This window comes from Gallinula chloropus (genome assembly GCF_964237585.1).
Source record: "Gallinula chloropus genome assembly, chromosome: 14".
Taxonomy (NCBI): domain Eukaryota; kingdom Metazoa; phylum Chordata; class Aves; order Gruiformes; family Rallidae; genus Gallinula; species Gallinula chloropus.
In genome coordinates this window covers 3,113,613-3,138,560 of record NC_140099.1, presented here as the reverse complement: position 1 = coordinate 3,138,560, position 24,948 = coordinate 3,113,613, and the positions used below count along the sequence as shown (strand labels likewise).

Genomic DNA, 24,948 nt, shown 5'->3' with positions numbered 1-24,948 from the left:
TTGTGAGCCTTTGCTAAATCTCATAATCTCTGCCTCAGCCAGTAGAAAGTAATTATTGCTGCATATGTATTTCTAGGGTTGTGCATCTTCACACGAGCTCACTTGACAGGTTTTTAGGCTGATGTGAATTCCTATACAACCTGCTTAATGTTACATATATTCCATTTCCTAGAATGCTTTCACAAGAATGACATTTTCACTCTGCCTGGGAATATTAGAGCTTTTAATTTTGAAAATTAAGCATTTCACCGACATTTATTAAAGGTACTGATCTGACAATGAATGGTGGCAAAAAATTACAACCTCTTTGTAGGAGTTGAGCTCAATGAGAATGCAAGAAGAACAAAGGAAGTGTTTCAAAGTGTGAGGGAAATCCAGTGTTTCCTAGAAAAACCCTTCCTAAGAGATTCTTTTAGGAAATGCATTCAGGAAGCAGAGATAACGATGCCTCTTGCACCTTCACAAGGGCTTAAGGACTTCAGGAGTTATTTTTCTGACGTGGCTTTGGACATTATAGCTAAAATATATATTCTATTTATAGTTAAAAAGGCAAGGGCAAATGCTTGAGCTCTGACCTGTGACTGCCAGTACCATTAAGGTGTTACCACGCTCCCTGGTCTGAATTTGGCCGACACCGGCTATTCTCTTGCACAGTGTCCCTGGCATAGGTGGAGGGATGCTGCACCCCAGGAGTTATTCTCCATAGCAGTGTGGCTGTGAGTGAATTGATGATGGGAACGAACATCTCACCCTTCTCTTTGTTTATAGGTTGTTGAAGGGAGCCCAGAGGCTGCTGAAAAGACCAAGGAGCTTCTGGGGAGCCTGGAGAAAATTGAAGAGCTCCTTGGAGGCATGGACAGCTGGGCTGCAGAGACTGAACGTCTGCTTAGCGAAACAGGTCATGAGGGGTCTCTGGAACCTGAGACTGAGGAACATTTGCAGGTGAAAATGGAAATACACTGTCTAAAATACTTGTTCATCGGATTCTTGTCTTTCAGCACAGATTTGTGGCTGGGATGAAATGAGCTGTCATCAGTGAAGGAGATATGGATGTGGAGTTTTGTGCTGTAATGTTGGTATAAGGTCAGGGCAATGCTAGTGTTTTGATGTTCTTTTCCAGGATCTCTCCCACATGAGCTAAAAATAATAAGTGAATCTTCCAACATCAGTGTGTCCAGGTGACAGACAGGTCCCAATGAAGTGCTTTTGGTGCCACTGACCAGCAGCTTGCTCTTGAGTGATATTAATCATACAGCAGACTACAACTTGGCAAGGTGCTGAGCTGGGAGTTTACCCAGGTCATAGAGTGCTCTTCATCATCTACCCTCCAGTACAGGGAGGAGGTTTGGGACCACATGACTGTATTCAAGACTCACCTGTCAAAAACTTGAATACTTGAAGTATTTGCAGCAGCAGGCTGGGTAATTTGTGCATCTCATCTTAGAGGCAGTTGCTCTAAACACCCACAATGAGCAGTGATGAATATCTTGTTACTTCCACTAGTCTCTATTGCTTCCCTTGTGTCTCTGCCAATGTTTGTGTATATATAAATATATATATAGAGAGAGATATAAAAGAACCTCAGCATCTTCAGCACAAAGTCTGATTTATTTTCATTGCCTGCCATTGAAGGTGAGACTGAAGAAAGCTGTGAAGCTCTGCACTGGAGAAGCTGGAGCACTGTTACGTTGCCCTATGCTATTTCTGCAGCAGGGCCAGTGTAATTGAACAGTAGGAAGGTGACCATGAGAAGGAGGTTTCATCAGAGTTCTTCTAAGTGCTAATATTGAACAAAGATCTTTGGAACATTAAATCCACCTACAGTGACTGTGAACCAGAATTAGTTTACTTTTGATTTCTGCCTCCCTGCACTGTGGCAGGAAGTTTAGCAGACAGAATTAGGAGTGTGAGCCTATGAAAAGAACATACTCATCTTTTTGTAATTGTGGGCATATGTTTATAAAATAAGCCTTATTTTGCAGCATGACAGTAGTTTGTCAAAAGCAATGAAGTAACAGGAGACACCCTGAAATACAGCCTCCAGAAATGACATTGGCACTGTTACCTCCCTGTCTGTGAGCAGGAGAGATCAGGACACTTATTACCTGCGGTACAATAGGTTGGGATTCAGAATAAAGCACTGATTATCATCAGAAGAATGGCAGTTGACAACTTCAAAGAGGAAAACATGTTGAATATTCATAGATCAAAACAGCTCTAATAATGTCATTTTGTGATAAATATTCAAATTTGGCACACTACTTCTGCATGCAAAATAGCCAGCTGCTTCCTGCCTTTTAGTGATGAATACCACAAGAAAATCTGAGGCTTGATATGTGCTTACTTTTGGATGACTTCATGATCAGATGATGCATATCCAAATGTGTGGTTTATACATTCCCTTGTGAAGCTGTTTGGATGGGAAAGCATGTTTAAAAAATACTTCTAATTGGCTCTGAGGCAAAGCCGTGGGAGGTATTGCATTGACAGAACGACTGTTTCAGCAAACAGAATCCCCTGTGGATGGCAGCAGATTTCTTTCTCTCTACTTAGAGATTTTGCAGTGAAATACACTGATCATAATTGGAATATAAGATTTTTCCTTGACCAAAAAGTTGGCCATACATGATCAATGCTGTTTTTTTCATTCAGTTCCTTAAACAAAAAGACATAAAAATATTGTAGAGGCTTCTCATATTTTTTGTTCAAACAGAGCTTGGCTGCAAGGGGGACTTCATGCCAAGAGCAACTTGTGGCAGCAGAAGAGGTATTGCAGTCCCTGATGCAAAATGTTTCAAGTCAGGTGTCCCAACAGCATTCTCATGCCATGGGGCTGCAGACACGAATTAAAGAAGCCAGAGACAAAATAGAGGTACTTCTTTTTTTATTGTTGGTGTACTCCATGCACACAGATATCTCTAATTTTAGCATTATGTGGTTAGGAAGACTCCTTGTCACTCGTGTAAAATAGAAAATGTTTTATATTGTTGGAATCAGTCTCCCAGACTCTTGTCAGGGCAGGAACTAGACTATTTCAAAGATCTGTATCTCAACTTGAAAAACTTGAGTGATATTATGAAGCAATAACTTTATGTAATTACCAACACTCAGACATGTTTTGAAAAGAGTCTCTTTCTTCCAAGGCTGTCATGGGTGACATGAAGAACATCTTGTCCAAATCTGAGAAAAGACCCTCAGAGAAGGAGGTTTTGCTCAATTTTGAAGAGTCTCAGAAAGAACTTGAGGCATCCATTTCGAAGGCTGTGCAACTTGTCAGTCAAAAATTAAGTCCTGACAAATGTATTTCAAGATATGAGGTGGGTTTGTTTTCTAAGCCAGCTGAATTTGAGTATTTCTTAGTGTCTGAAAGACTATTTCTTAGTAGCTAAAAGACTGATGTACCACAGTGAAAAAAAGATCAGATTTTTTTTGGTAGCTATTAATGCTTTTTGCAGCTTTTTGATTTAGCACTATTAGCATATATTAACTTGGCAGACAGCTTGAATGAAGAAATGTAAATCTGTATGGCAGTTTATTCAGTGCCCTGTCTTAAATTATTCCATCGTGCCATCAGAACTCATCGTACTCTGAACTACAATCATTTTTTTTTTTACTCATTAATAATTAAGATTCCCATCAAGAATCACATGCCTGAACTCCTGGACAGGTTGTCAAAATGTGATTATAAATACTGAATCCCCTCTTTTTTCCAGTGGCTAACTGGTAAAGAAAGTGTTCAATCTCAAAATCTGGATCTCTTAAAGAGGTCCCAAATGAGGTATCAAAACCCGAAGTGTCCACGAAGCTGTGTTGCCTCATCTTGCACAGCAGGTTGTGGGTGGCCACGTGTCAGGAGCAGCACAGAGCGTCACTCCAGGCCATCTCATAGGGTCCCATCACACTGGCACAGACCTTTCACCCACTCTCTGACAGGCATGGTGTATGGCCATGTATCTTCCCTAGAAATGAGGTAGAGTTCAGGGACCTTAATCTTTCTTCTCTGGTTCAAATTAGCCCTTAAAGGGGAAATATGAGAAAACATCTGCTTTTCTCCAAAACACATACACTGATACTGCCTACAACCTCTGTGCAGATCCATAAGGATGGGCAATATCCTCATACTGACCCACTCAGGGGCCATCACAGCCCATACGTGCAATGCATACATGCTTTGTGTGTAGTTTTGTATGCTGCTGATGTCATTTTATTAGCTAAATAAGCTCCATTCAGTTCTGTTTATTTTTCATTACGATGCTTTTCTTGCAGGAAGCTTTTAATGCTCTGGACAATAAAGTTCTTGACAGATTTTTGCAAGCAGCTGAGAAACTGAAAAATATTTCATCTGGTCATGAAAAGCTGGTAGTGGAAGAAAAGAGTGAAGATGTTCGGAAGAGATGGGAGGTGAGGTCATGTAGGAAGGAGAATCCACTGTCTGTTCTCATTAGGCCAGGCATCTTTGAAAACCCATTCTTTTGTCACAATATGTTCTAAGGATTTTATTTGCTTTGTAATACTGTCTCACCATCTCACAGGGATAATGTGTTTTGAATTTTGCAGGCAGTTCATAGTGAACTTGTGTCCTGTGTCCAGCTCATAGTAGAAAGGGAAAAAAAGAAATTTAATGCAACTTTAAAAAAAATCAATAAGCAATTAGGCAAAGAGAAGAAACACCTTAGTATGGACAAAACCAAAGGGCTCATCAAGGAACATAAGGTACCTGCCACATTCCTTTTCTGCTCACTTACTTCTCTTTGTGAACACATTGTCTGTTCTTCTCCCTCCTTCTTAGGTACCTTCTTGCAGCCTCTGTTTCCAGAACAGGACCCTTGTGCTCTATGCTCTGTAAACACAGAACAAAGAAACCACCCTAATTATTTCTTTACCTTTTAGACAGCAGTTATTAGTCTCCTGGTAGTGCACAGATTAATCTGTGCAAAGTGTGAAAATAAGAAATGGTTGTGTTTTGTGACTCCCTTGATGTGTTACAGTTGCATAGATGATGTTAGGTGCCTTTGAGTGAGAGTACCTTCTCACAGAGCAATAGCCACACTTTACCTCTGTGTGTCTGCTTTATGTAAATTACCAAAGAGTTGGACATAAGTCTTCAATGTGTTACTTGCCAGAGTGAGCCATGGTGAGTCTTACATTTCCTGTAAGCAGTGGGTTTTACACTTGGTTGTTTCTGGTATTTTACTTCATCCTCCTCTTGGAGTTGCATTTGTGTGGCCAGTTTAACACTTAACAAGGATATGAAATAGCACTCCTGATGAAATTCTGATCTTCATTGAATTCAGAGAGGTTTTAGTCCTTGCTTCTCCTGGGTTCATGTTCAGCAAATATTGCACATGCAGGAGTAAAGAGAAATAAGCCTTCTCAGGTGTATTCCTTCTGCTCATGTTCTTGTTAGATTTTCAGCATAGCTGAATTTCACCCTAGAAAGTACAGTTATTGATGGGAAATGTTTTGAATAAATTTTCCAGTTCTACTTTTTCTGTAGTCAATAGGACATGTATATCTGATGTCAGTATGAACAGGAGTTGGGACCAAAAGTAGCTAAAATTGTAGTAACATAATGAATATTAAAATCAAGCAAGAGTCAGTATAGTCTTGTGAATGCAGTTGAGGAACGTGTTGCCAGAAATATTAATTTCTTTCCTGGCTCTATTTGAAAAACAATCAAGGGAAAATATATGTTCTTCTCCTGGTTTGACAGCTTATTCTTTAAGTGCATTCATCCAATAAGACAATGGAAAAAGAAGGAAATGTTTGAGAATAATTGCATATCCTTATGACTTAGCATGACTTTATTACATTTTTCCTTTGTTTAGGCCTTTTTTTCACATGAAGGCGCCCTGAGCGAACTTAACAAATCATTAGAAGACCTTAAAATGCTGGGAAGACTATCAGAAGAAACTGTTCCAGGCATAAAGGCACTGACTGCAGACTGTGAACAAAAGCTAGAAAAGCTTCAACAAACTATGGCAGATACTTTTACAGGCCTGCTGTCTCATGCTGGAAAAGAACAGTCATCTGTAAAAGAGTGGGTGACTGTGTGATGTGTTGTAGCTTCATAGAACTCAGATATAGGGATAAATGGATATTTGGATAAATGGATATATGGATAATAAATGTACTGCCATGTATGTTACTATGTACATTTCTATGGGCAACTGTACATTTAAACATTTAGTGTTGAGTTTCATAAACTAGCAAGTACAGTGTTTGATTACCCTTCACAACTGCTCTGTGCTTAATCATTAGCCAGGATTTCTTTCCTTTTTTTCCATTTGTATTGTATATTTTGTTCTTAAGCTGAAATTTCTTTTTAAACTATAGGAGCTCCATTGTTTCTTCTGAGAATGGAGAACAGCCTGGTTCTTCTCAACAAATTGATAACCTTTCTGTGCAGGAGGTAAGAAGTCCATGCTTACTGTTAGAAAGAGCACTGTTTTCTAAGGGGGATCATTGGCAAAAGGAAAACCTGATTATTTCTGTAAATATTCATATTGTGGAAGGACCTCCGGCTTCTGGTCAGATGTCAAAACCCTCTTGTACTGGGGAACACAGGCTGAGGAAATATTAAATAGTAACATGCAAGGAGCAGCAGTGGGCATCCCTAGGACATTTGAGTCTCCAACCTTGCACTGTATTTTGCTAGAGTTGGTATCAGCTGGAAGAGTCATGTGTGAAGCTGTGTTCCAGTGCATACTCCCCAGAGTGTCCCAGTAATTTGAACAAGTTTTGAAGGACACGGAGAGGAAAAATAGTGAAGAGTTGGAGGCATTTGCTTTAGAAAAATACAGGGAAAACCAGAGCGTGTGCAACTTCTTTAAAATCATTTCAGAAAGACAAGCTACTACAGTTTGTCATTTGGATGCCACAGATGTCTCATGTAGGATAAACATGCAAACAGCTCATCAGACAGCCTCCAGACTGCTGATTTATATGAGGGGACCCACTGCATGTATATAAAGTCTGAAGATATGTAGGCATTGCCTATTTTCAAGGGAGATCTCTTTTAAGGCTACTGATACTATCCCTGATGCAATGATGATTCTGATACAGTATCTGTTCCATCATGGAATATCAAAGTATGATTTTTGTAAATAACATCAGGCAGCCTCAAACTGAGGAATGTATTCTGGAATTAAGGGTGAGAGACATGTGAGGGCATCTGTTATAAGCAGAGTGAGAGAAGCTGCAGAAAGCACCGCCTTCTGCTCATCCAAGGATGTCCATGGAACTGCAGCTAGCAATTTGCACTAGTGCTTGCCAGAGGCCCAATGTCAGTGGAAGGAGTGAATGACCTGGCTGCAAGTGTTTAATTGAATTGAAGTCTGTTAGACTTCACTGTGTCTTGGCACAGCATGATGCAGAGGTCACTGCTGCCTCCTTTTATTTTTGCTTAGGCCTCCAGAGATGCTACCGATATAGTCTTGGAACCAGATGTGAAACATCACAATGGAGAAAGCTGTGCAAAGAAACATGAGGAGGACAGTGATTTGCCCATCCCAGCTTTATTACAGAGGTAATTTTCAAAGGGTATAATGTGTGTTTAAGAGTATCATTAAGAGATTATACTGTGCTAGACATTCACAAATGGATGGAATGTATAGAACACAGGGGCCACTTTTTCTGTGCAGAATTCTGTTCTTTTTCTACTACAATTTCTTAATGTTGCTCTGTAATAGATAAGTAAGAACCACAGTAGCTTAATGCTTCAAATGTTGGACTTTTGTAGCAAGAACACTTAGAATCAGTAAAAGTTTTCTTCTGCTTTTTTCTTGGGCTGTAAAAATCTGTATCTGCCTTACTAATAATTCAAATATTGCAAATAAAACCCCAACCCCAACACCTGACAAATTTTTAAAGAACTGACATTTTTATGTCCATAAAACTGAATTTAGAGAATGAAGACAGGCATTCATACTTGAAAATTAGCCAGGTGAGCAATTTCTCAGCTCTTTTAATGTTGTTCATTTATGCCCATTCTTTGAGATCTAGTTAAAATACACATTTATGTATATATATATAGATTATGCTTATTTGTTATGGTAATCTATTGGTCAACAAGTCCCAGCCCTGCCATGTTCCACTAAATTAGAAGTAAAATCTTCTCTGAAAGTGATTGCATCTTTCTTTAGCTATAACACACAAAGAAATAACCTGGAGGAACTTCTGCAAGTCAGCAGAGATAAAGTAGCATCTGGCTTTACTGATGAAATAAAAGGCACTTCATGCCTTCAGAATAAGCTGCTTGAACTACAGGTAAGTATTCATCTTTAAAAACATTCTTGGTGCCTAAATCATTATTTTCTCACGCGGAGTCCTCTCCTCTCTGGGTTGTGTCTGTTGCCAGGGGAAAAGGAGCGTTGTTACAGCCAGGTTTATTAGAAGTGGAAGGGAAATTAAGGGTGTAGCATTCAGTGGGACTGCAATCCTAGCAGTGGAGTTTCTGCAGGTATTGCTGAAAGAAGAGACTGGTGATTCTCAGTTTGTGATCTGTAGGCTGGAGGAGTTTTAATGGGAAAAATAACTACAGAAAACAGCTTTTTTAGCAGCAGTACCAGTGATGGTCCACAGTCAGGGCTGGAGGAGTCATCAAAGTTAAACCATGAAATGTTGTATGTGCAGAATGAAACTGTTCCAGGACTTAAAACTTGATTAGGTTTGTGAGAGCATTAAGGGGATGGTAAAAGGCACGTAATTGATGTTGGAGAATTTATTACTGCAATTTTTCAAGTCCTTGCTTGAAAGGAGTACAGAGGTTATCTAGCATTTCAGAATGTGGTTCAGTTCTACATGTATTTTTTGTTCTTTTGAGCATAGCTAAGCGGAGAGGTTTTCCATTCATTCTTGTAGTAAAAATGGCTGAACCATATTTATTGAACCTTCTATAAAATATAGTCAAGGCATATATCTGATGTGGAAATTCTCATCATAAAAATTTGATAGAGATTTGCATGCAGCTAAAAATGGAGTCTTGAAGAAAAAGGTGATGTTTTCACTTTTATTTGCAGAGACTCTTGTGACTGTAGTTCTGTGAACTGTCCAGTCCAATGAGAAATACAGTATCATGCTAATGCAATTAACAGTGAGTATCTTTCAGGTGATAGAGAATGAAATCAATTCTTATTGGGCACAATTGGAAAACATCTCATTGACCTTAGAAAATCTTGTGGATGAAACACAGCAGGCTGCTGTCTCTGATATGAGAAGCAAACTAAAAGGAGAATGGAAAGAGCTTCAGGATATTATAAATACCAGGTACAAAATAAAGATTAATTCTGTTAAGCTATTGTAACTAATGTGTGTATTGTGAAGGGAGCAGTGTGTGTTACAGAAAATACCTGCATATTTTTATCTTTCTTTTAATTGAATAAAATTAAGCTTTTCTTAATAATACTTGGTTCATAGATATGCTGCATGTAGTGTGAATCTCTCTAAGAAGTACAGAGCTCTATCTTTGTAACATCACTGCCCAGTGTTCCCAAGTTTACTGTTACTTCCTCCAATTGTGCTGGGATTCACACTGCTTTTCATATTTATCAATGGAAAAGCTTCTTTCACCTCAGAAGGAGGATTAGACAATCAATTACATTATCTCTGTGGCTTTTTTGTGCTGCAAAATATGTATCTGGCCTTGCTTGCTTTCCCAGTTCACGTTTTGTTACCTTTCTTGTAGAACAAACTCTTTGAGGACTGCTTTGGAAATTGTTTTGCCAATAGAGAATGAATCCAGTCTTCTGTGTGAACTAGATCAGCGGCTGAAGAAAAAGGACATCCAGCAGTTTAACCTGATGAATAGTGACCTCGCTTATAGGGAACTAAAGGTAAGGGAAACATAACCCTAGCCAGGATAATTCTAATATGGCTAGGAACTAGAGCAATTAATAGGGTTTTCACCATTTGTTTGGGACCGTTCACAGGACTTGCCAAACCTTCCAACATCTAACAGTGTTTTACTCCCTTTGCTTTAAATGTAGGTGTTGCTGTAGAGCCAGCCTGGGACCCTCAATAGGCTTTTCTGTGAAGAACAGTCATGAACACTTCATCTTAGATTAAGACTTTCCAGGTTTATGCTGTTACCAACTGGCTTTATAAAACTTTGTGGAGTCATATACAGCTCTTCATTAGGCTGGACAAACCAAGGGACTTCAGCCTCTTCTCATAAGACTTCCCCTCCAGACCCTTCACTGCCCTTGCTGCTCTCTTCTGGGCACTCTCCAATATATTTATGTCCCTCTTGTACTGTGGCGCACAAAACTGCACATAGTAAGGAAGAAATTCTTCTCTGTGAGGGTGGTGAGGCCCTGGCACAGGCTGCCCAGAGAAGCTGTGGCTGCCCCTAGATCCCTGGTATGGTTCAAGGCCAGGTTGGATGGGGCTTTGGGCAGCCTTGGCTAGTGGAGGGTGTCCCTGCCCATGGCAGTGGGTTGGAGGTAGATGGGCATTGAGGTCCCTTCCAACCCAAACCAGTCTGTGATTCTGTGATCTAAGCTAAGCTGCCTTATCCCATCTGCTGAAGTATCAGAGCACACCCCAGGATGGTCTTGGAAGCTCTGCATGTGTTCAATAACTTGTTCACTGCTGTCAGTATCTTGTGCCTAGGCTCTGATCTGTCTGTTATGCAGGTTTTGTTCTTGATAAACACTGAGCTGAACATTCTGACTGCTACAGAGAACTGAAAGTTTGCATTTATCTGCCCTTGGCTCTTGAGCTAAGTAGGGTTTAGGTCTCAAGCTGTAGGGCAGAGAGCACGCCAGCTCTCTGTCTGAGATGACTTTTTGGCTGGAAGGGCCCTGGACTTTTTTCCATAGCTCTCTGGAGATTTGGAGTTTCACAACACAGACACAACGCTGTTTGTCTGAGGGCTGTAACCAGATCGCATGCAGACTTCACCAAGAGATTTTTAAATGTGTGCAAATTTCCTCCAAAAGCATAAAGAACTTAAAAGGTGGCAGAGTAACAAACATCTATGTGCCCCCCTGTGCTCTGAGTGATTTCCCACTGCGAGCCCCTGCTGGTTTTGTTCCCAGGACTCGTCATCCTTCTCTCCTTTTTGTCTGATTGCTGGGAAGAGGCTTGAGCTTTCTATAATGCTGACCATATTCCCTGTCTGTGGAGTACCATTTTATTTTATTTTATTATTCTTTTTCCTTCCCTCCACCAAAGTCCACAGTAGGAAAAAACCCAAGGTTTTCTTTCTTAACTGCCCTGTTTAGCATACTTATTTTGTTGTGAGTACAACCTGGTTTTCAGTCATAAGTTCAGCTGGAATGCAGGATACGGGGTTTTTTTTCACTTGCTAACACTGTTGGTTGTTCTCTCCATTTCAGGAGCTGCAGAGATCCATATTAAATCAGATTGAAGTGTGCAAACAGTTGGAATACCTGGATAGTTCAGCAAGAGATGAATTTAATCCAATAGATCTGCAAGCTGCAAGTAAAATTATGATTTACTACCAGAACCAGCTTGAAGAAATGAGCCATAAAATGCAAATCCGTGAGACAGTTCTCAAAGATCTGGAAGCTTTTATGGCCTCATTGAGGAAGATTCAGTCTTCCATCAAATGTCTCACAGGTTGCTCAGGTCAGCCTGAAATGCAGGGAAATGCATTGAGAGAGGCTGCACAAGAAGTTTCTCATATGGCAGAAGAGGCAAAATGTTTGGATGAACGCTTGAAAACAGTTGATATCTGTTTGGAAGATGCTGAATGTGGAAGACAGACTTGCTGTGAAAACCTTGTTCTGACTTTATCTGAAGAGCTAAGTGCTAGTTATGATCCCTCAAGTGAACAGATGCTTACTGAGGAGAGAGACTTATACAAGGTTTTTGCTACAAAAAATGGTGAACTCTTAAAAAACATTCAGGATCTACGTGACAAAATTAACAAAATAGGCTTGAAGGATCCAACAATTCCAGCTATTCAGCAAAGGTGAAATCTTTTTTAAAGCTTGTAATTTCATAACCAGTGAACTCAGAGGGCCTGTGGTCCCTTTGCAGTGGAGCACTGAAACTTGAATGTGTCTTGAAGTGCCTGTGGAGCATGGAAATAAACTGTGAGCCTATGGTTTATTCTCTACCTCACAGCCCAAATAACTCTTCCTTTAAGCCTCTATGTATTAAAGCAGCACTAATGCAGAAAAATAGAAGGAGGCTGATTGTTATGCTCATAGTTTTCAGGAAGAAGAATGTCAAACAGGCAGATCGGTCTTCTTGCTGAACACTGACACAGGAGATGTTGAAACTCTCCCCTGTAGAAGCCTTGTGTTATTTTTCCACACTCTGACAAAGCCACTAACATGATTTGTGTGTCTCAAATATGGTTTCAGAGGAGCTCTCTGCAGCCTTGCAAAGGATAAATAAATAATTCACTGCTGTCTACGTGGAGGGAAAAAGGGAGGGGAGCTTGTAAGCTGTGACCATTTTTTAAGCTGTGAAATCCCTTGCCATGCATAGCTTCCTTTCTTAGACAATATTTTAAGATAACCAGCATGTGCTTACCTTTTAATACAAAATACTTTACTATGCTCATACAGACTCTATTAGCCTTTAGGAGTTTGGATTACTTTCTCAAAGGGTCAGTGTAACTTGTCTGAATGGCTGTGTCAAATTACACGAACTGAAGATCAAATTAGGCTTTTTATGATGTCATTTAATAAAGTCAGTATGTGCAGCTTGTGATGAATTTCTAGAGAACTTAATAATTACATTGTGGGAAAATCAAACACATTAATACAAGTCTGTATTTCATATTTTTTGTCTGATAAAGGGTAAAATCATTAATTGAATTGGAAAAGGAATTGGATTGTGCTGCTGTTGAAATGAAACCTGTGCGAGAAATTGCTAATAAGCTCCCACAGATCGAAGAGGGAAAAGCAGAGGCAGCAAACGAACAGTGCAAAGCTGCAGAGAGGTTACTGGAGGATACAAAACTCTTGCTTATGGACTGGTAAGAAGAAAAACTATGTTTTAAAGCAGTGTTGTCCAAGCTTGTGAAATATAACAGCTAAAAAGCCTTAGACTGTACTTTAAAGTAAATGAAATACTGGTCATAGAATCATATAATCATCAAGGTTGGAAAAGATCTCCAAGATCACCTAGTCCAACTGTGCCCTCACCACCTATATTACTAAACCATATACCTCATCCAACCTTCCCCTTTCCTGAGGGATGGTGACACCACCACCACCCTGGGCAACCTGTTCCAATGCCCGACCACTCTTTCTGAGAAGAAATTTCTCCTAATTTCTAACCTGAACCTCTCCTGGTACAACTTGCAGCCATTCCTTCTTGTCCTATCAATGTTACTATTTTGGGCTGTAAACTATCAAGTCAAGAATTGCACATAGAAGTTTGTAGCTAAAACTCATTAATTTTATATATTTTTAAAACATCACAGTCCTTTCATTTAGCCATTATGCAGTGATGTGTTGGACTTAATTGGTAGCCAAAGAAAAGCCTGTCTGCTGCTGAGAATGATGTGTTTTCTGCCTTTGCTGTGAATTTCATGCCAGCACATTCAAAAAGAAAAGTCAAACTAAAGCAAATAGAAGAGGACAGCTGGGAAAAAAACAGTCTCTTGTGCAGTAAAAGACTAAAGGAACTTGGTTTGATAAGCCTGAGAGACTGAAAGGGAAAGGCTGTGATTGATGACCAAGGTCATCCGTCTTTCTCTTAGGGTTTTTTAGGGTGCCTTTGTGATTTGCATGGACTGACATAGATCTGGTTAACCTTCCTGGCCTCCAAGTCTCAGAAAGAGAAATCTGTTTTCATAACCCACTGCAAGCTTGGCTGAGGTGGTTATTTCCCACTGTCCACTACCCAAGCTGTTGTGATACCTGCTGCACATTGTATTTCAGTTTACCAGTGCCTGAGTCACCTTAAAGGTGGAGAGTATCATATAAACCTGAACTTCTTAGGTCACATCACGGTTAAATGTGAACCAGAGGCATGGGATGAGAGGTTTTCTGATTCCAAAACCTCCAAATACCACACCAGGTATCACACAATATTGCAGGGTTTCTGACTGGTACGGTTTATCCCCCATTTGCTCTCTTTCAAACATAGTCATCAAACTCCCCACATGTTTGAATATAGGAGGAGGAAGCAGGCAAGAGTTTGAGGCTGATGTTTAATGCTTAGGACATAAATAATGCATCTTTTTTTTGATAGCCAGGAGCAGTGTGGAAGGGCTCTGGAGCTCCTGAAGCAATATCAAAGCTGCAAAACGAGTCTGACCAGCATCATTCAGAAACAGGAGATTGTGCTTTCACAGCAAACGTCTTACATGGGGAAAGAGAATTTGAACAGACTAATAACAAAGGTGAGTAACAAAAATGTAATGAAAAGGAAAGAAAAGCCTTTCCTTGGAGCATTCAGGTATAGTGTTGCTCTTGCTCACCCAGCTTTCAGGGTAAATATTCCTTGCTTTCACTTTGGCTTCCAAAATACATTTAGGGACCATAACTTGGTTTTAAGATCATGTCAAACTTTGCTTAGTGAATCAAGGTCTTGTTAAAGAGGAGGGATTAAAAAAAAACCCAACAAAAACCCAACCCAAAAAATAAACCCCAGAAAAATGACGTTCCAGTACCAGAATAAGATGAAATCCTGTCCTACCAAAACCACATATTGAAATCAGCCAGATTCACCCACTCGGGCTCCTGCTGCAGGGGAGATGGTCTGCATAGCCTGGGCCCTGCTTGTATGGAGACTTCTGACCCTTACCAACCTTCCCTCCTCAGCTTGCATTTTGCAATCCCACTCCCGGAGCTGCAGCCTGCAATAACTGCAGCACAGTACGAGGCACGTCCTTGAGTGCTGCTGATGTGTTATTTAGAATTATATCAAATAATGATAGAGGAGGGTCTCTGCCTTGTTCTGGTTTGCGAATGCGGCTCTGCCATCCCTCCCCTTACGTCAGTGGTTGGCACCATCTATATGAGAAGATGGAATGCTTGTCTCTGGGAAACTGGAAGAGCTTTTATTATCAACTTGCCTGACACTAGAGGTCAGTGTTTCTTTTTCAGCGAGCTTCCATGTTGTTTGTAAACACTGACATTACGATTAAACACAAAGAAGCAGCCGAGTCTTTAAACAGAAAGTAGGAAAAAAGGACCTTTCAGTTCCTGGCACTGGCATATTTGACAATGGCTGCGTTTAAGTAGCATTTAAGCTCTTTTTTTTTTTTAAAGTAGTTCAAAACTTGGGGATCAGAATGCCAGGTTCTATGTTTCAGCATAGTGTCACAGACAAGTGTTTCATTGTGATTTTTTTAAAAAAAATTATTTCTCTAACCAAGGTTCTCAAGTCCCCTGGGATCTTGTGATTATGACTTTTAAATCAAACTGTGCTTTTGGCTCTCTTAGTGAGAAATACATTATCCATAGTTCCCACTCAGCTGTTTCGCAGCCAGTAACAGAAGGATGTAGCTTTCTAACAAGGAAATGTTTCTATCAGTGTGACAGGGATATAACAATGCAGGATACATTCCCAGTCTCATCATATTATATAATATAGATTGTTTTGTCTAACACTTATTTTTTAAACTAAAAAGAATAGCATATCAGTAAAGAATGTTTTGCTGAATAAACAGCCATAAGTAAACATGTTTGTAAAAATCCATTTGGTCTTTTTCACAGATTGAAGAGGCAAAAGAGGAATTTAATGATCACTCTGAAGATGTAGACAAAATAAATCAGATCTGCAAAAACCTTCAATTCCAGCTCAATAAAATGAGAAGCTTTGAGGAGCCTCCCTTCGAGAATGAGGCTAACATTATTGTGGACAGATGGCTGGATGTATGTAAAAAGTAAATTATCAGGGTGGTCTTATCTGTTATGCATTATAGTAATTGATTCTGACACGTGTGTAATATTTGGAATAAATTAAGTGCAATATGGCAAAGATTCTTAAGAGATAAATCCAAGTGTTTACCAGAGCAAGGCTTGTAGAGCACCTATTGGCATCATGTTTCTGATCTCTCAGGTAGTTTATATCATGGATCCTCCTTGATAGTAAATAATTCTAGGAAATGCAGAAAGGCAATATTTGTGCTCTCTGCATGAATCTGTAAGCTTCTATAGCAACTTCTGTGGATTTAGACTTTGTAGACAATCTGGAGAATTACAGTGCTGGTGCTTTTGGTGAGAAATATTTGTCTCTGTCGATCTAAGCAGGGCATCACTACTGAGATTAGATGGTATTTACTGAGAGTAGATAAACATTAATGAGCAAGGCTCCTTCCTAAACCTGCCTTAAAACTGGCAAGCTGCCGTTGTGATTGGTATGTTTGGCGACATGTGTGGCAGGGATTTAGATATCTTCTCCCTGACCAGTTCACTGTGAAGACACATGAGATTTTTTTCCCTTGCTGTGCTTGTTGTTTTTGTGGGTGGTTTCATCACGCTCGGGTTTTGTTATGCTGCTTTTGCTTTTAGAGTATAACTCAGTGGTTTTGAAATCTGTGTGTGTTTTCTCTATATAAATCTCACGGTAGATCAATGAAAAGACTGAAAACTACTGTGATAATTTGGGAAGAGCTCAGGCTTTGTGGGACAAACTTCTTAATTTATCTGGCACAATCGATGCCTGGGCAAACGCTGAACTTAAAAACGCGGAAGACCGGTGTCTGACCGAAGAGGACCTGACGCAGTTGCAGGTAATTTGAATGAAAATGTTTTACCCTTAACTTAACAGTGCACTGATAAGGACTTTGGACTGTAAACATGCACTTGGCATAGAAATACCAGCACTGCAAAAGCAGAGGAAGTTGTAACATTTGCAATTTTCCCTGCGTGGATAGTTTCACTGAAGGTCTTGCATTATGTATTGACATACAGGTCTTGGAAAGTAACAAGTACTTAGCATGTATGTATACTAAGTTGTTTTAAATTAATGCAACGCTGCAAATGCTGCTTTAGACACCAAAAGCCCCCTCATTCTTTTGTGCTGTACAAACATACAGCAAAGAGAAGGCCTGGAGAGGTTTGAGTCAGAGTATAGTGGTGCACGTATTTCCTTGCGCCTGCAGACGAAAGGGAAAAGAGTGTGTATAGGCTAGTGATGGGTTCCCTTGTTAGAAAACTGCCTCTCAGTGAAGATACTGGAGCCTCAGAAATGGCTTCAAGAAGAGGTTGCAAAGGTGACTTACTTGCTCTTGTGATCCTTGTCCCGGTGTGCTCCCTTGTGTAACTTAATGCAGCCTCAATAGTGGCTGGCTGCTAAGGGTCTCCAGGGGCTGCAGGCAGGCAGGCATGAGCAGAGCCTGGCTGCCCGTGCCCCTTTCGCACGGATTATAGCATTAACTCTTGATATTCAGTATAGAAACACATGCACTAGCTCCGTCCTGTTGAAGAGCCCCACATATGGGGGTAAATATTTTCATTTCTGACTTCAAGACCATAACTGACTGGCTGCATTATGTGTATAGCCAGAATCTACTAAACAAAAATAATTCCCTGTTTGAGTGGGGTTGAGACATAAATATATCCCATATCTGCTTGGCTGAAAATCTGCAGGCAGTTTGTTCTCAGTGTTTCCATACTACAAATGCCCCGGTTTTGTTATGCTTATTTGCAGCATTACTGCTCCTGTTAGCACTGCTCATTTGTTTTAATTTGCAGAGCAGTGAAAAGCCAAGGTGTTCTTTGTATAGAAGTCTCCCCAGTAAAACAGAGGTTTACACACTGCACAGAGGTGGCTATTTTCTCGCATTATTATTGCCTTTCCCAGTGTATTGTTAGAATTTACCTGGGCTGGTTCAGGTCCCTGAGGGCTCCAGTAAAAATGCACCAGCTGGCATCTGCATCTTAAGAGCCATTTTGTTACCTGGAAACTGCTCAAGCCCAGCATGGCGTGGCCATGCCCCCGACCTGCCTCTGTGCTGGAGGTGGCTGTGCTAAAGTTGTTCTGCAGCTTCCATGTGAGAGGATAATTCTCAAAAGAGAGGGGAGGAGAGAGCAAGGGAGGGAGAAACTCTTTCCCATGAGCTAATATAGAAGCAGAATAGGAGGGAAAATTGAACTCAACGCGTTGTTTTTGTAAAATTATTTGAAGTGCAGAGGGTTTCAGGTTCTTTTATCGATTTCTCATTATTTTTTTGTTGTTGCTGATCCCAAAACATCTCTACATGAATGTTAATTACAAAACCACCCCAATTATTGCAATGTGTATCATGTTACATAGACTTGAAACCCAGGGTCCTTTGTGACTGCATGGCAGAGCACTCCTGCGTGCACTTTCAAGAAGCCTGTCACAAAAGAACAGAGTGATGAATTATTTAACTCTCTGTTTAAAGATAATTTCAGCAAAAATAACAGGAGAGAAGTTCTGCTTTCCCCTGTAGCCAGTATGCAGATGGCAACTCTTAAAGGCCACAGCACAGCAATGGGGTTTGGTGATTGTACAGAGACCACAAAGTAATTGATTGTCCCACGGGAGTTTGGAATATCGATTTGGGAATATGAGACAATGTGCCTATTTTTAGATAGTTATATAAGATGAAGCTAGTATTTTACTTTCACATTGCTGGCTTGCTCCAAAATCCATTCAAATGAATAGAGATCTGTTCATATAAAAGAATTTACATTGAAAATTTCTTACAGCACATCTTGTATTTTATTAAAGTGTATCATCAGGATGTCAATTCTTGACTTACCTTTGTAACATTGGAGAATATGACTTTTTAATAGAAGCAGCAAGAAATAAATACAAAACTAAGATTATTTATTATGTTAATCTCGAAGTAAAATAATTAAGATTGTTAAATCAATGATAAACTTCCATTAACAACTGCCTTGCATGAGAAACAGAGGGCTTCTGTCTGTAATACAAAAATGGTCTAAATTATTAAAATAAAAATCAGGAGATGGACCAGTTGTGGGAGCTCTAGATGCCAAAATAGAGAAGCAGAATATTAGTAATATGATTTTCTGACAGAAACATGGAAATTTAATTTTGGAGGAAACAGAATCACAGAATCACGGAATCGTAGGTGTTGGAAGGGACCTCCAGACATCATTGGGTCCAGCCCCCCTGCCAAAGCAGGTTCCCTAGGACAGGTCACACAAGGAGGTGTCCAGGCAGGCCTGGAATATCTCCAGAGAAGGAGACCCCACACCCCCTGGGCAGCCTGTCCCAGGGCTCCCTCACCCTCACTGGGGAAAAGTTCTTCCGCATGTTGGTGTGGAACTTCCTGTGCTCCAACTTGCAGCCATTGCCCCTTGTCCTGTCCCCACAGACACTGAAAAGGGGCTGCCCATTTCCCCTTGTGACCCACACTTCAGGTATTTATAAATATTGATCAGATCCCCTCTCAGTCTTCTTTTCTCAAGGCTGAACAGTCCCAGCTCACTCAGCCTTTCCTCATAAGGGAGATGCTCCAGTCCTTTAATCATCTTCGTAGCCCTCCACTGGACTCTTTCCAGGAGATCCCTGTCCTCCTTATACCAGGGAGCCCAGAACTGGACACAATACTCCAGGTGGGGCCTGACCATGGCAGAGTAGAGGGGGAGGATCACCTCCTTTCACCTGCTGGCAATGCTCCTCTTGATGCACCCCAGGATCCCATTGGCTCTCTTAGCCACCAGGGCACACTGCTGGCTCATGGCCACCCTATCACCCACCAGGACCCCCAGGTCCTTCTCTGCAGAGCTGCTCTCCAGCAGGTCATCCCCCAGCAGGTCATTCCTTCCCAGGTGCAAGACTCTCCACTTGCTTTTGTTGAATCTCATCTGGTTTCTCCCTGCCCAGCAATCCAGCCTGCCCAGGTCTCTGTGGATGGCAGCGCAGTGTCCTGCGTGTCAGCCACTCCTCCCAGCTCTGTATCATTGGGTACTTGCTGAGGGTGGATGCTGTTCCCTCATCGAGGTTGTCGATGAAGATGTTAAACAGGACTGGACCCAACACCGAGCCCTGGGGAACACCTCTAGTTACAGGTCTCCAGCCAGACTCTGCTCCACCCTCTGAGCTGGGCCTGACAGCCAGTTCTCTCCCCACCTCACTGTCCACTCATCTATCCCATCTCAGCTTTGCTATCAGGATGTCATGGGAGACAGTATCAAAAGCCTTCCTGAAGTCAAGGTAGATGACATTCACTGCTCTCCCTCCATCTGCCCAGCCGGTGGTGACATTATAGAAGGCTGTGAGATTGGTCGAGCACGATCGCCCCTTGGTGAATCCATGCTGACTGAAAAACACAGTTACTGATGTGGTTTTTTCCACCTCTAGGCGTGCCTACGAGTCCAGGAGCAGAAACTCCAGAAATTTGACAACACGGTGGCTGAGATAGAAGAGCTTCTGAATAGTAATGAACCTCCACTGGAGCTACAGGTACGAAGAAGCTTTTGCAGCTAAGACACCTCTACTCATTACTACAGCCTTGATTCTAGTATAATGTTTTCAGTGATCATTTCTTGGTTTGACTTAGATCTACCCAAAGAGAATTGGAGAACTTTTGTTGGCTAGTAGCAGTAACATTTCATGTGTTGACTTTTTAAGTGTTAGAACCCAACCTCTCATTTTAAACACAAAGTTCTCAGCCCTGTACCATCTAGGGACTTAGAACTGACCCAACTGTTTTGCAGGCCTGTTGAAAGAGGCTGATATCAGTGGTATCTGGTGTTTAGCAGGTGGCCAAGAATAAAGGACAATGGGTCTCATCCCTTTGGGGATCCCAGCAACTCAGACTGCTGACTGTCTGTTTTAAACCCTTCCTTTACCTGTTTATGGCTCAACATAGCTTGGTAGTATTTAGCTATTTGCATAGAGTGGCCTTTACAGTGATGGGTTATCACAAGGAAATCTTCATCTTCTTGTGTCAACTTCACAAAGCAAAGACTAAACCCTTCTCCTCTGTTTGAAACCACATCAGCCTGCCTTGATCCTATACCAGTTCCCAAAGCACGTGCTCCCAGTCTGTCAGATGCACCTTGAGCTTGACCTGGTGTGGCTGTTTGTGTGTTTATCCTCAGCAGGCAGTGAACTCAAAGGAGTTCTGCTGGATAAAGTGATCTAAGGAGCTTAGGAAAGGACTCTGCAACCTTGTATTGTGCACACTATGCTGCTTGGGAGCACCAGGCACCCTGAGCCCCCTGGGGTGGTGTTTCACATGTGGTCATGATCCCACTGACTTGCTATCTCATGCAAATCTGTGGAAGCCTGAAGGATAAGGTTAAGAACCTGTTGCTCCTTAGTGAGTAGTCTTGAGCCAGAGATCCCCACTTCTCTTCTGGTTTTGCTTGTTTTTTCTATTGCTGTTGAATTTGTCCTGGTGGGTTCACTGCTGAGGGGTGTGTTAGAGGGACAGCTGGCATCCTTTGTCCTGGTAGCTGAAGCACATGTAAGGCCAGCTGAGAGTAGACACTGAAGTAGACTGACAAATAAATTTGTTAGTAAAGCATCACCAGTAAATGCATCACTAATAAAGATGAACTGACATCATTCATTCTCAGGAAAGCAGGGCTTAAATGCTATTATTTTTCAATTTGTGGAGTGGGAGGGAAGGAAACTGGAACAAGCTGTGACTGAAATGTCTGGACATCAGATCATATAATTACTTTTTATATCTATCATGGAGATCTGTAATATTCTAGGAAATCAATCCTATACAATTTCTTACATATATTTATTTCCAATTTTAAGGTCATCAGATCATCTGTTGTGCAAAAAATGGAGCTAATCAAAGAGCTCTTGTCAACGAAGCAGGGGACCAGTGAACTCAGCGTGAATACAGCAGAACTAAAAGGAGACCTTGATCTGGCCAAGACACAGATTGGAATGACTGAATCACTTTTAAAAGCTTTATCTCCTTCTGACACCTTAGAGATCTTTACTAAATTAGAGGTAGCATGCCACTAATTACATATCTTGATTAATTTGTTCATTATTTCTCCCCGGGTGTTGTTCATAAGTCTTCATAAGTGTTTCTTCAGTATGTGTTGTAAACTGCCAGAATAACCCATGTGAAGAGCCTGGTTTGAACATTTCCTTAAGGTGCCAGAAACCTGAATGTTTCTGCTGGCTGTTATCAGAAGGAGTTAGTTAACCCTTGCACTACTGGAAATGTTTAGTGATAGGCATGACAACAGTATACCATGCAAAATATTTTGAGGCAGTGGTGGAGATACTGGGTTGTATCTCTTCCAAGACTGTATAATATACAGAGATTGTCTCTGTGCCACCTGAGCCTCCCTGAAAGGGGAGCTCCCAGTAGGCAATTTAAGCCAACCATGGGCCAGGGGGAGAGGTGAAGAAAGAGCTGCTTCCAGCTTGGAGGTTCTAAGCTGGCAGGATTTAAACCTGTTGAGCAGTGAGTGGATTATGCACCTTCTGGGTGTCATCAGACCATTAGTGTTTTGGGCAGTGAAAGCACAGGCATTGCAACAAGGATACAGCTTCTAATTAACTCTAAGTTACCTTTCAACCCACTTGAAAAGGACTTGGCATACAGGCCAAGGCATTTAGGGGTGGAATAGTGTCTATGGCAGCCAAGGAAATGTAGCTTCTAGGTACTGTATGCTCTGGAACATACTTTATTACTGTACACGTCATGTGTCTATTCTCTGTCATGCCAAAATTACATGAGTGAATGTATGTGTGATTATGTATATAATACATGAAGTGTATTATACAGATGTGTGTACACACTGCTCAAGGAGAGTTTAGTGCTTTTAACCACCTAATGATTGCCTTGTTAGTGTCAGTATACTTTATGAAATTATTTTAGACACATAGACAGGATTAAAACCTTTTGCAAAACTCCAGTTTGTACTAAAGCAGTTCTGCACAGGGAACTTCTGCTTGCACCTCCAATTTTTCTTTTAATTTTGTCTTTTTTGTTTAACTTTAGGAGATACACCAGAAAATTCTGCAACAAAAACACCATGTGACATTACTCCAAGAAGAGACGGATTGTCCCGATGTGGACGAATTAAACAAGCAACTTAAATGTGTCACTGATTTATTTAATAAGAAGAAACACGTGTTTCAAGATCACTTTATTGGTGTTTTGAACCGTAAGCAAACACATTTCATATTTATATAGCTTTATATAGGTTAAATTGACCATCATAAGCACTTAAAAGTTATGCAATGAATTCACTTTTGGTTTGGTATGTGTAACTGCACCAATATGTCAAACTGCTTCAGGGTTCTGACAAGATAAAGATTTGGATAAAAATGGCTTTTGATTCACAGAATCACAAGGTTGGAAAAGACCTTTAAGATCATAAAGTCCAACTGTTCCTGTCCTATGCTAAACCATACCCTAAGTACCTGATCTACCCTTTTTTAAAACACATCCAGGGAAGGTGATTCTAACAAGCTGCCAAAATATTTTGTTTCTTTTTTTTGCATTTAAAAAAAAGAAAAAAAGCTTTCTCTTTTTTTAGTTTTTTTTAATTAATCTTTATTACGAGAATAAATAGCATCATTAGTTACTTTTTGTTATATGCAAGCATAGGATTGTGCAGGTGTAGAATTGGGCTCAAAGGTAATCTCATCTTCAGATAGTTTTTGTGTAATATTTATTTGTGTGGAAATGAGAGGAGTTGTCAGCTGGCTAATCCAGTCTTATTTACTGAAAGTGCTCTTTACAGCAGACTGTCCCTCCCAAGTGAACAGCCATGTTTATTGTCAATGTTGGGTAAAATAAAAAAGTATGAACTGCAGTGTTTTCTGTCACATGGTCTGTAGTGAAAAGCAACCTTTGACAGTAGCACTGATAAATGTAATTACAAATTGTTTGAAATCTTTGTTTCAAATGGAATTTTCCTTTACAGAATACAGCTAATGCAGAAAATTGGAATGTATTTCTTTTTCAGGTCAGTGCAAGAATTTTAATGACTGGTTCAGCAGCACTCAGCTGTCTTTGAAGGACTGCTTTGACCCCTCAGAAACAAAAGCAATACTGGAAGAAAGACTTCAGAAGCTAAAGGTAAAAGCATTACAATGTTCTAATCTCTGAAGCTGACTGTTCTTGAAGTTTTACTTTTTTTACACAGGAGTCTATTCTTGGGTGTGATTTCACCTACAGTGGCTTCGTAACTTGAGTCTGAAAGAACATTTCATGTGATTGAAAGCATTAGGAGTATAAGAGGAATGAAAATAAAGCTCTTAAAGTGGAGTGTCACTGTTTAAGTTCATACATAGTTGGGCAAATGGGAGACGGGACAGTGGTTAGTCACAGTCAATGGACCTTGACCAAGTCCTTCAGTGTGCAGCAGTGCAGAAAGTCAAATATGTAGAGAGCAAATTTAAATCTGATCCCCATTGGACTCAGATGTGAAAAAATTTCATTCACTTTGTCATAGCCAGATTTTCACTCTGTCAGACAGAATCAACAGTTTTCTGGATTGAATGGAAAAGCCACAACACCTGCAAGAAGCAATCACAGTGAAGTGGGAGGAAGACACAGTCATGTCAGTGCTAGGTTTGAATGCTCCTTGCCTATTTCTTCTGTGTGTGTTTGTGCTGTAGAGAAGAAAATCTAAGTCATCTACTTCACTTTCTTCTTATTCTCCAAACAGCAGAGTTGTCAGCAAACTGTAAATTAACATCTGTTCCTTTTCAGAGACTGGAATTGCTGTAGAAAAGATTGGTGGAGACAACAGGAGTCAAAAAACTCTTGTAACGTAATTATCTTTCATACAACAGCAAATTTGACAAATGCATCTTGTGTTTGTCCTCTTATTCAGCACTTCCTAACATCTGAAGGCAAAGACCAAGATATCCAAGAGGTTAAAGCTTTATTGAATAAAGTGAAGCATTACTTGCCCAAAGCAAGCATTAACCACCTGAACAGCCGTGTGAGAGATCAAGAAGCAGAGCTGCAGAGATTGGTCTCCAAATGCCAGAAACGGGAGAAGGAACTTGGTGCTTCTCTCCAGCAGCTCAGTAGGTAGGGAACTAATGTAGTTTCTGGCATTTTAATCACAAGTGATA

At 40.6% G+C, this 24,948-nt stretch overlaps 1 protein-coding gene across 1 annotated transcript in view; it reads left to right on the top strand.

Moving 5' to 3' along the window:
* The window catches only part of LOC311197004 (nesprin-2-like), a gene marked incomplete at its 5' end in the record, with an annotated part of 155,847 nt that overhangs the window by 21,624 nt on the left and 109,275 nt on the right, over nt 1-24,948 (top strand). The window contains 21 exons of the mRNA XM_084270692.1: nt 769-942; nt 2,714-2,872; nt 3,144-3,317; nt 4,267-4,401; nt 4,558-4,713; nt 5,829-6,040; nt 6,337-6,412; nt 7,410-7,528; nt 8,145-8,268; nt 9,110-9,267; nt 9,686-9,833; nt 11,340-11,938; nt 12,776-12,955; nt 14,179-14,329; nt 15,648-15,806; nt 16,505-16,666; nt 20,236-20,337; nt 21,649-21,849; nt 22,856-23,021; nt 23,829-23,941; nt 24,702-24,904. Of these exons, the coding sequence (XP_084126818.1) occupies nt 769-942; nt 2,714-2,872; nt 3,144-3,317; nt 4,267-4,401; nt 4,558-4,713; nt 5,829-6,040; nt 6,337-6,412; nt 7,410-7,528; nt 8,145-8,268; nt 9,110-9,267; nt 9,686-9,833; nt 11,340-11,938; nt 12,776-12,955; nt 14,179-14,329; nt 15,648-15,806; nt 16,505-16,666; nt 20,236-20,337; nt 21,649-21,849; nt 22,856-23,021; nt 23,829-23,941; nt 24,702-24,904 (3,671 nt within the window). The remainder of the gene's footprint in view (nt 1-768; nt 943-2,713; nt 2,873-3,143; nt 3,318-4,266; nt 4,402-4,557; nt 4,714-5,828; nt 6,041-6,336; nt 6,413-7,409; nt 7,529-8,144; nt 8,269-9,109; nt 9,268-9,685; nt 9,834-11,339; nt 11,939-12,775; nt 12,956-14,178; nt 14,330-15,647; nt 15,807-16,504; nt 16,667-20,235; nt 20,338-21,648; nt 21,850-22,855; nt 23,022-23,828; nt 23,942-24,701; nt 24,905-24,948) is intronic.